Source organism: Urocitellus parryii, chromosome 9 (assembly GCF_045843805.1).
Source record: "Urocitellus parryii isolate mUroPar1 chromosome 9, mUroPar1.hap1, whole genome shotgun sequence".
Lineage (NCBI taxonomy): Eukaryota > Metazoa > Chordata > Mammalia > Rodentia > Sciuridae > Urocitellus > Urocitellus parryii.
The window spans coordinates 13,480,526-13,492,596 of NC_135539.1; the positions used below are offsets into that span (position 1 = coordinate 13,480,526).

Genomic DNA, 12,071 nt, shown 5'->3' on the forward strand with positions numbered 1-12,071 from the left:
CATAGGTGCACAGCACAGCTGCACTTGAGTCCCCTCTGCTGAGTAACAGGTCACCCTAATACTCGGTGACTTAAACCCACAGCAGCTGATTATTTTTCATGATTCTGTTTGGGCTGGCTGCTTCCTCTGCTGATCTCACCTGGACTCACTTGTGGCCAAGTTCAGCTAGTGACCAGGCCCAGCCGGAAGGTCCAAGCTGGCCTTCCACACGTGTCTGGCAGTGGCTCTGGAGGTGGCTGGAGCCCTGTGGTTGTCTTCCATGTGGCCTCCCATTCTCCAGTGGGTCAGACCAGCTTCCTTAAATGTAGGGAGGCCAAAGCTGCTGTTTTCCAAGCCTTGTCGAGGCCTAGATTCTGGAACCTGCGTAACAGCGCTTCCACTTTCTGTTAGTCAAAGCAAGTCACAGGATCTGCCTGGTCTCGGAAGAAGGGAGAGAGAGTCCCCTATTTAGTGAGCAGAGTGACAATTTTATAAAGGGGTGAGGATCCAGAGAGATGTGATTCACCAGGGACCTGGCACAGTGGTTCTCAATCTTTAGCCTGCATCAGGATTATCTGAAGGGTCCGTTGAGGCACAGATTGCAGAGCTGTGACCCCAGGGTATCTGTGTCAGTAGGTCTGGGTGAAACCTGAGAACTGACATTCCAAACAAATTCTCAGGTGATGCTGCTAATCTGGGGACCACACTTGGAGACGCCCCCACACCCATCACTCAAGTTGAGTGTCCAGCTTCACAATGGTGGCTGTCAACCTTGACTCTCTACCTTAGAAGTACCTGGGCAACTATGACAGCCCTGAAACCATCAATCAAATCAGAGGCTGTGGTGGTAAAACATGGGCATCAGTAGGTTCTGTTTTGCTTTCAGTACTGCGAATTGAACCCAAGGTGCTCTACCACTGAGCTACATCGCCTGTTCTTTTTGTTTTTTTTATTTTGAGACAGGATCTCACTTGTACTATCTGGCCTTGTTCTTACAACTCTCCTGCCTCGGCCTCCAGGGCAGTTGGAATTAGAGGCACCACCCTTCTGGACCAAGCATCAGTGGTTTCTCTAAAGCTTCCCCATGTGATTCCTATATGCAGAGTTGAGAACTACCTTTTTCAGAATTCGATCACTTAAACTGAGTGCAGTGGCACACACCTGTAATCCCAGCTACTCAGAAGGCTGAGGCAGGAGGATCTCAAGTTCAAGGCCAGCCAGGGTGACTTAGAGAAACCCTGTCTCAAAATGAAAAATAAAAAGGTGGGGGATGTAGCTCAGTGGTGGAGCACTCCCAGGTTCGATCCCTAGTGCTGGGTTGGGGGCGGGGGAACTACTTGGGCTCAAGTTCTGGGCTATAAATGCAACTATAGGAAAGTTATTTTGCTTTCCTTTGGCTCAGTTAACTCATTGAAAATGGGGATGGCAGTGATGCCTACATCACAGGTTTGAGGATTAGAGTTAATATGTAAGAGCCAGGCATGTGGCATGCACCAGACCCCACCTCAAAAAGGACTGGGGATGTAGCTCATTGGTAGAACACACCTGGGTTCAATTCCCAGTTTAAGAAAAGTTAATATGTGAGGACTGGGGGTATAGCTCAATGACAGAGCACCTTGCCTAGCGTACAAAAGGCTCTAGGTTTGATCCCCAGCACTGTGGGGTGGGGGGAAAAACAAATGTTTTCTCAAGAGTTAATATGCATAAAACTCCTAAAATAATGCTGGCACTACTTTGTAGTGAAAATACCACACACACCTTTTAACCCCATAAATCATTGGAAAGTTCATCAAATATCTTAAATGCTTTAGCAGCTTATTCATTCTCTGATTATTTGGGCAAACAAGTATCAGGAAGAGTGGGTTGAACTTTATCTGAACTGTCATCACTGAGCTGTTGGGGGAAATTCCGCTTCTCCGGAGGACGGACTGTGATAGGGCCTTATTATTAAGGGGACTTTAAAACAAAATAGGTGTGGCTTCCTGGGAGACGTCTTTTTAGGTCCAGCATTGCAAAGCTGACCCCACCGGAGAGCAGCTGCTGAGTGAGTCACAGTCATGCGGGCTTCGGGTCATCACCATGGCATTCATGTAAGAACTGAACGCAGCACAGATGTCACAGTCACTTGAAAGTCCAATCTTGGCCTTCTGACCCATGTGAGCAGGGTTTCCCAAACTTTTCAGATCATTGGAATCACCTGGGCGTCTTGCTGAACATACTCAAGCCTTGGGTCTGCCTCACAGGTCCTGAATCAGAACCTATAGGCCCAGGGCCCTAGGGACCCCAATGCCATCAAGTAAGTTTAGAAAATAGTCTTAAATTAATGACACGTCGGGCACGGAGAGGGGAGAGGCAGTAAGGAAGCTGGGGGCGATGGTTCTAATGCCTACTCAAGGATAGGGCCAGGGGTGGGTCAATCATGGCCACTGGACCAAATCCAGCTCACTGCCCATTTTTTTTATAAATAAAGCTTTATTGGAACACAGCCTTGCCCATGTTTTAACATATTGTCAATGGCTGATTTTATGTTATAATGGCAGAATGGAGTTGATATGACAAACTGGACAGCCCCACAAAGCCAAAAATATTTACTATTTGAAACTTTACAAAAGTTTACTGACCCCCAGATAAGAGACGAGAACTGGAGTTGGAACAAAGACTCTCAAAAGTTCTGAGCTCATAATTTAAAAATAATAAACCAACAAGGAAGAGGGAAGTCAGCAAATACAACCAACTAGAAAGTTCAGGCCCCTAAGAGTAGCAATTTGAATCTATGAAATAAGCGTACTTAAGATGATTATAGAGATTTACCAAAAGAAAAAAATAAAATAAACCTTGCCTCAGGAACAAGACAGTAAGAGAGAAGGAGGGGGATTCAGATTTTATAAAGAAGTAAGTGCAACCTTCAGAAATGAAGATAATCAGTAAGTTTGCTAAAGCAGAGCATCTCAAGTGTGTGTGAGCATCAGAGACTCCGGGAAAGTTAAAACTCAGATTCCTGGACCTACTCTCTGGTAAATGGTGACTTAATGGGGTTTGGAGGAGCTGTGAATTGGTATTTCTAATAAGTTCCCACCAGAGGTTAGCCGTGGACCATATTTTGGGTATGAGTTAACTAAGAGATAGACACAGCTGGAGGAGGAATTAGGAAACTGGCAGGCAGATCTTGGAGAGAGAATGAAGCAGAAGCTAGAGATGGGAATGGTGGAAAGAGTGAAGAGACCAGGCCAGAAGGAAAAGGTCCAGCATGAGTCTAGTGGGAATCCCATAGAGAGATGACGGGATGAATGGTGGAGAAACCATATTCCCAGAGATACTGAGTGAGAATATTCCAGAGGCGAAGAAACACGAATCCTGAATTAGCTAAATAAAAAACAAAGGCACGCCAATATGCTTCTTGGTCAAACTGTGGAATGCCAAAAGCAAAGAAGAAACCTTAAAGATGTCCTGCAGGCAAGGCTACCTACAAAGTCAAGGAAGATCACAGACTTCTAATCAGCAGCTGTATTCCAGAAAACAGCGCAGTGTCAACTCTTCTAATCCAGAGGGAAAATAACATTCAACCTAGAATTATATACCCACGAAATTGTTACTCAAGGACAAGGGTTATAAGACATTCTCAGACTTATTCTCTCTCTGAAAGATCCTCCTAAATGTTATTCTTGAATTAGAAGGAAATCGAACCCATAAGGAAGGAGTGGGATGAAGAAACGATGGTGTCTGAGGAAGCCCATAGACCTAAACAGGCATGAGCCAATGGGAGATAAATAAGGGGAAACTTAGACACTAGGCAACAAAAATAGGAAAGCTGAGAACTGGAAGATGGGGTTACGGCCTTCTGAAGTCTTCATATCATTTAGGAGCCTGGACCGATTCAAGTGTTTTACTTTATTACATTATAGCAACATATTAAAGAAAGAAAATAGAATATAAATCAGTAGAATACAGGAAATATAAGGCACTAGAAAGAAACATAAAACTACAATAAATAAAAAACAGTAAAGTGAGAGAGATAAATATATACTAACCATAATAAATATAAACAGTAGAATAAGCCCATCTATTTTTTTTTTTTGGAACTGGGAATTGAACCTAGGGGGTACTTTAATACTGAGCTACATTCCCCACCCCCAGTCCTTTTTATTTATTTTTTATTTTGAGACAGGTGCCTCACTAAGTTGCTGAGGGCCTCACTAAATTGGTCAGGCTGGCCTCAAATTTGGGATTCTCCTGGGATTACAGGTGCCACCGTGTCCTGCTTCATCTCTGATTTTTAGATACACACACACACACACACACACACACACACACTCACATACATATCACTTAATGACCCACAATGGTTGCAGTAAAGACATGGGAAAAGATACATAGTACAAATATTAAAGAAAGGTTATTTATTATTATTGGTATCAGATAAAATAAACTTTGAGGCAAAATATTTTATCAGAGGTAAGAGGGTTCTTAATGATAAAGGAGTCACAGTTATTTTCTACTCAGTCAGGTTTTTAAAATGCCATTCACACCCACCTGATTGAATTTACTCCCAATATGCTGACACCCACTACTCCTCTAACCCTCTCTGAAAGTCCTGAGCAGCTCTAAGAAGCACACTGTCATCCTGCAGACGAATATCAGTAACACCTGCACAATACCAGCAACAAATGATAGCACAGGTCTTTCAAATTAGTTCCTTGAGACAATGAGAAATGCTAATAACTGCCAGGACTGGAAAGACAAAACAAAAACAAACAAACAAAACAAAGCAACAACTTTATTTTGTTTTGCCAAAAGTCTGAGAAGAACTCATGAATCTTCCTTACAAAGAAAAAAAAACTGATTTCATGCATTTTGAGTTCCAGATAATTCATTAGGTAATTGAAAGAGATTTTGCAAACACGTATGTCCTCCGTGTTGGAATCTGCTTTTCTAGGGCATAGAATCCATCAGCATAATGATTAGCCCGCCAGGCCACGGCTAAGATGGAAGAACTTTCCAGGTGGCCTCTCCTGCCAGGTGGCTGGCGGATGCTTGGAGCATCTTTCCAGCAGCGGTAAAATAGTAAGTGTTTTCCTCTGGGGCAATTAGAAAAAGCCCCAGGGAATCATCCAGAAAGGGTAGCTGTTGCTGGTTTTGTCTGTTTTGCCAAGAAGCAGGGAAAACAACTTCCCTAAGAGGCATTCAGAAGTAGAGATCTGTGCCGGGTAATTTCAGAGTCTTTGCAAACACCTCTCTCTCTTCCCAGCCTGCAGCTATCCTATGGAGCCCCCAGACTCCTGGACCAGCTGGCTAATGCCCAATGCTATAAAACTCTAAAAATCATTTATGTGTTTAGTGCTCATAACCGGTGGGAGGAGAGCTTGCTTTCAATTTTATAACTCGTGGGCTCTGCTGCCACTTGGCAGCCACTACAGCAGTTGTAGGGATCAACCTTGGCACAGAATCCAGCTTATTCCCAATACTTTATTAATTGATTTAAGAAGTCACTAAAACACTTGAGAACTTACTGTGTGTCACACACTTGGTTTGTAGCACTCTAGGTGTATTAGCTTGTTTTCACCCCAACACAACTTTAAGTAAATATTTTTGTTATCCCCATTTGATGGTTGAGGAAATCAAGGCTCAGAGAGTTTCAGTGACTTGCTCAAGGTTCCTCAGTTTGTAATTTGTAGAGCTGAGATCCATCCTTAGAGTGTCTGATTTGGAGTTGACTTTTAATCCAATATGGTACCTAGGGTGCCTTTCATCAGAGTCATATATAATAAAAGGAATTTGATGGTTTCATGGGCATTTTTTAAAATTTTTACACCTGCCTAAAGACATTTTTATTTGTTTTTGTCTTACTCCAAAGTCCAGTGCCTGATAATGTATATTATACTACATATGCTTATTCTGAAAGAGCAAGTGGACACCAAACAGTAATTTTAAAATGTGAATGTAGGTAACTGGGTCTGGCAGCACCCACCTATAATCCCAGCTACTTGGGAGGTAGAGTCAGGAGGGTCACAAGTTCAAGGCCAGACTGGGCAACTTAGAAGACCCAGTCTCAAAACAAAAAATTAAAAGGGCTGGGGACAAAGCTCAGTCGTATAGAGCGCCTGGGTTCAATCCCTAGTACTACTATTAAAAAAAAAAAAAAAAGGAGTATAGAGTACTGGATTCCATCCCCAGTACCACAAAAATAAATAAATAAACAAAGTGCATAGAAAGCCACCGGTAGGGGAGCCTCTGTTTGGTAACAACCTTGCTTATGTATTAAACATCTCACTGCACTCTGTGGTATTTGCTGATTGGACAACAACTGCCCTTTAAATTGATTCCCTAATCACGGTAATAATGACTAGGATTAGGCCAGTTCAATGGGCCCATGCTTTCCCCAGGGCTCACAAAAGGCTTCTCTGCAGATCCAGGCTTTCCTGGCAACGAGGCATTGACTAGCAGGGCTGCTGTGTTCTCCACGGGTAAACAGCAGCCCTCGGTGCAAAATGAAGGAAGTCAAGGAACAGAGGGAGGCCTCTCTGGCCAAACAGGAAAGTCACACCAAACTGGGCAGCAGAGGCCTGTGAACAGCCTCCTGTTTCCTGATGATGCGGAAATGGGTGTTTTTGTTTGAGCATGTTTAGGTAATGGAGAATCCAATGACTAGAGGAAAATAGGTGATTAAACAAAAATTTGGACACAAAGGTTCCTAGAAGCTCTGTTAACGATACCCAAAAGGTGACAACTCAAATGTCCATGAAGAGATAAAGGGACAAGAATAATGTGGTATAACTGTACAGTGGAACCTTAGGAATGGAGTACTGATGCACGCTACCATGTAAGCCTTGAGACACTGTATAACTAAAAAAATACAGACACAAAAGGCCTCAGAGAGCGTATAACTTTATTTATATGAAATATCCAGAATCAGCAAATGCCTAAGACTCTGGGAAGTAAGGCAGATTGGTGGGTGGCAGGGGTGGGTGCGGGAGGATGGGGAGTGACTGCTTGTCAGGTACGGAGTTTCCTTTCGAATTGATGAAAGTGTTTTGAAACTAGATGAGCAGGTCAGCTTTTTGTCTCTGTGACCCAAATATAAGACCAACTTAGAGGAGGTAAAGTTTGTTTTGAGCTCACAGTTTCAGAGGTTGCTGTTCATGGTCAGCTGACTCCATCCCTTTGGGCCTAAGGTAGAGCAAAGCCTCACGGCGGAAGGTGAGTAGTGGAGGACAGCTGCTTGCCTCATGGTGTTGTTAGGAAGCAGAGAGCAAAAGGAGGAGCCGTCCGGACAAGATAGGACCCCCAAAGGCCACGCCCCCCCATGACCACCTCCTCCAGCCATGCCCCACCTGCCTACAGTTACCACCCAAGTACAGAGGTCCTCAACTTATGAATCCATCAAGTGGATTAATCCACTGATTGGGTGTTGTGGTTTGGATGTGAGTCATCCTCCCCAGTCTCCTTTGTTTCTGCAGAATGCTCAGAGGTGAAATGACTGAATTGTGAGAATTGTGAGAGGCAGGTACCATGTGGCTGGAGGAGGTGGGGCACCGGGATGTGCCCTGAAGGGTCGTTCTTTCTGTGGTCCCTCCTTCTCCCTCTGTCTCTCTGCTTCCTGACCCAGGCACAAGGGGCACTGCTTTTCTCTGCCATGCCCTTATGTCATGATGTTCCTCCTTACCTTGGGCCCAGAGCTATGGACCGAGATCTCGAAAACCATGAGCCCCAAATAAACCTTCCTTCCTCCAAGTTGTTCTTGTCAGGTATTTTGGTCCCAGTGACACAGATGCTAACTTAACCATCAGGTTACAGTCCTCATAATCTAATCGTTTTACTTCTGAACATTCTAGTACTGACAGAGGACCTCTTGGGGGACACCTCATGTCCAGACCATAACATTGAACATGGAAGGTTGCATGACATTGCGAATGTCCTTAATGCCCCAGAGCTGTATACTTTAAAAGATGAAAATGGAATATATATTATGTAATATGTATTTGATAACTTTTTAAAAAGGAAAACCATGAGGTTACTTGTTGCTCTTGGACACCAGGACAATAAATCTCCCCCAAATAAAATTATCAAGAGAAGAAGAAGAGGTGGACCTTTGTTGATAAGAGTAAATCAGGAGAGAACGGTGGTTTGGGGGCTGCGAGGGGGGGCTGGTAGTGAAACCTGACTCAATGAGCCCTTTGGGGCATGGGGAGGTGACTGTGTGGGTGACTTTAAAAAGGTGGAACCTGAGAGCCTCGGCTTGGGCTCCCTTAAAGAACTGCAGTGACTGTAGTAGGCAGCCCAGTGACCTGGGTGGGTCACTGACCCAGTGGTGGCCTGTAAAAGCCGAGACTGGCTTGGAGCATCGTGAGATGAGTAGTGAGGGAGCAGCTTCCCAGGTAGACAAGCCTGTGCTGCCCAGCGTCACCTCTCTTGGCTCCCGTTACTCCTGCCCTGCAGACGCTGTGTCCTGAGCTATGTGAGGTCCCCATTTCTGCTTCTGTTCCTCTTGCTCCCTCCCAGCAGCTGAGGTACTAGTTCCTGACTGTCAGAGCCAAGGTTCAAGGGCAGAAGAGCCAGCAGACCATCCATTCCCTTGGGCACCTGGGAACCCTGGGAAGACAGGAGAGGGCCACAGTGATCTAGTAGCATGTGACTTCCCCAGTTTGCATACTAATTTCAGCACAGGCTACTGTTCCCCTGAACATGACGCTACCACCTCATTTTAAGTGAGCAGAGCTGATTTAGTAAGGGAGCCCACAGTGTGGCTGTCTTTAATAGTTGACCCAGAGCTGAGCGGGTGCTGGTTACCATGGCAACTTCTTTGAAAAAGTGGTCTTTCCTTTTCCAGAATGTTCCCTGACATTCTTTTGCTACTATAACTTATCTTAAAAAAAAAAAAAAAAGTTGGCACACATCCACGTGTACAGAGCCACCAACGTCTGGTCTTGGGGTCCACTTTGTAAGGAGCACCTCCTGTGGCAAGTGGAGAGGTGGAGGGATGATTGGAACAGGGTTGGGCCTCTGTGGCTCTTCCAAACCCTCTACTGCTTTTGACCTTGTCCTTTATCTTAGTCAACCAGGACTGCTTCGTGCCTACACACCTCTGTGCAGGCTGGCCTCTGTCCCGGACACCAGTCCACTCCACCCCTTCTCCCCAAGACTACCTCCAGTTCACTCTTCAAAACTCACCTCAGGAGTCACCTCCTGCCTGACCACTCCAAGGTCGGTTAGATTCCAACCCTGTTCCCTTAGACTTACTGATATCTTTCTTTCCTTTTTTTTTTTTTTTCATTGGTTCTTCTTCGTTACACATTTTCCCTGGTATCTTTCTCCTGCCACTCCTGTGGATGTTGCTCCTGTGTCCTGCTAGGCTCCTGATTCTCAAAGGCTAGTCTGCCAAAGTGTGGATCTCACTCCATTCCCAACTCTAAGCATTGGCAACCCAGTTCTCTCGTTTATAAAAATAGGAATAGTCATTCCTGCCTCATCGGGTTATTTATTTGTAAAATAATTTTTCTTCTTAGTATAGGGACTGAACTCAGAGCTGCTACATTACCCAGCTATATCCCCAGTCCTTTTTATTTTGAGACCAGGTATCACTAAGTTGCTGGGACTGGCCTTGAACTTGTGATCCTCCTGCTTCAGCCTCATGAGTCACTGGGATCACAGGCATTTGCCACCATGCCTGGCTAAAATTTGTAAAAATACATAATGCCTAGGACATAGGAGGTATAAGAGTAAAGCAAATATAATAGTTACTACAGTTGCTGTTAATCATCGTCTCCTTCTCAGGCCTAGTGGATACTCAGTCACCTGGTATAAAGTGGATGGAGCTGGGGTTAATCTACTTGCAGAGATCAATCTAGAACTGTGCTATCCAGTACAGTAGGCCCCAGCTTCATGAGGCTACGGAGCACTTGTCCAGACAGATTCACTGTAGGTGCAAAAATGCACCATATGCTGAATATTTAGCATGGAAAACAGAAAGTGAAATATCTCAATTTTATATTGATTACATCAATATAAATTGAATGGCTGAAATGAATGGCAAACTTTTGGATATTTTAGGTTAAATAAAACATATTCTTAAAAATAATCTCATTTTTTAAAAAAAAATGAGACAGGAAACGTAAACATGTTGACTACATTGTATTTCTAGGGGATGACATAGATCTAGAATGCGCCCAACCTGCCATTACTATAACAAATATTCATAAAACCTCATTTATGTTCAAACACGTGAGCTGTGGGAATGTAGATAATGCAGTTAGAATAATGATTCCTTGAGAATCAAAAGTGTGTCCAGTCAGGCACTGCAGCACACACCTGTAATCCCAGCAACTCAAGAGCCCGAGGAAGGAGGATTGCAAGTTCGAGGCCAGCCTGGGCAACTTATGGAGACCCTGTCTCAAAACAAAACAAAACAAAACAAAGAAGGGTTGGGGATGTGGCTCAGTGGTAGAGCACCCTGGTCCAACCCCAGTGCTGGGGACAGGGCAGGAATGTACCCTTGTGTAAAAAAGATCTCTAATCGATTAATAAAGGCTTTTCTACACAGAGTTAATAAACTAATAATGCATAGAAGTACACAGAAAAGGGACTGAAGCTTTCTGGGGCTTTTCCAGGCTCGCTGTGATCCCGAGATTCAAGAACTGCGTACCTGGCAGAAGAAGCTACGGGAGGACAAGTACATTCGCCATCGAGTGAGAATATTCTGGATGAAACAGGAGCGCAAAGGTCAGTAGCTTGGCTCACTGTCCTCAGTGTATTCAGGAAAAGCCTGATCCTTCTTCCGAGCTAAGAAGGAAGCCCCTGAGGCGTTATGAGGACCTCGTGTCTACACAGAACTCAATTTGTACAGGGCCAAGGGACTGCGTCTTAAGATTCTGCCCTGGAATGACAGAGTTGAGATTATTTACATGGTCATTTTCTTCCTTCAGGGGTGACCTTGGTGTCACCTTGTATTTTCAGGTTTTTAGTTTTTAAGCTACAAGACATAAAAAAAAACAAAAAAACAAAACAAGATGAAACAAAAAAACAAAAGAAACCATTATTTTAGAAACAGCATGTCTGCAACCATTCATTCTTTTAAATTTTTGATTGTGTGCCTGAACTTAAGTGGTGTTTTGGACCTGTCTTCTCCCTTTCTGGGATGGTGAGTCTTAAGCGTCAACTTGACTGAGCCGTGGGATGTTCAGATAGCTAGTAAAATTATTTCTGGGTACATCTGTGAGGATGCTTCTAGAATTGGGATTTGAGTTGGTGAGCTGAACAGAGCAGATGGCTTCATTTCCCAGTGTGGGGGGCGTTTTAGTCAGCTTTGGCTGTTGTGGCCAAAGACCCGACAAGAACAGTTTTAAGGAGGAAAAGATTATGTGGAGGCTCACGGTTTCAGAGGTCTCAGTCCGTAGACAGCTGCCTCCATTCCTCGGGAATCAAGGTGAGGCAGAATATCATGGAGGAAGGTTGTGGTGGAAGAAAGCAGCTCAGGACATGACCATCAATGCGAGAGAGAGAGAGAGAGAGAGAGAGAGAGAGAGAGAGAGAGAGAGAGAGAGAGAGAGAGAGAGGAGAGAGAAAAAGAGAGAGAGAGAGAGAGAGCCCAGAATCCACTGTCCAGGGACAACTTATGTGCCCATAAGCACACCCCCATTGACCACATCCTCAAGCCACATTCTGTCTTCATTTACAGGTTAATCCCTGTTTGGGGATTGATGTACTGACTAGTACACAATTCTTTCCCCTGCAAACCTTCTTGCATTGTCTCATGCATGAGCTTTGGAGGACACTCGTGTCTAGACCATAATGGTGGGCATCATTCAATCTGTTGAGGGCCTGACAGAGCAAAAGGTGAGGAAGGTTGAGTTCACTCTGCCAACTCTGCCAATTTGAGCTGGGACGTTGGCTTTTTCCTGCCCCTGATACTCCTAGTTCTTAGGCCTTCAGACCTGAGCTGGACTCTACACCGTGGGCTTCAAACCTTTGAGGCACACCCGCTTGAGGATGGCCGATGGGGAGGCTCTCCGATCTCCGCATTCCTGTGAGCCAGCACCTTATAGTAAATCTCTTTCTTATAGCTCAGATTCCGTAATTCCCTTTCTTCCTTCCTTTCTTTG

At 44.5% G+C, this 12,071-nt stretch overlaps 1 protein-coding gene across 1 annotated transcript in view; it reads left to right on the top strand.

Annotated features, from left to right (window-relative positions):
* Iqck (IQ motif containing K) overlaps positions 1-12,071 on the top strand; it is a 117,477-nt gene that overhangs the window by 75,300 nt on the left and 30,106 nt on the right. The window contains exon 8 of the mRNA XM_026402465.2: positions 10,581-10,692. Within this exon, the coding sequence (XP_026258250.2) occupies positions 10,581-10,692 (112 nt within the window). The remainder of the gene's footprint in view (positions 1-10,580; positions 10,693-12,071) is intronic.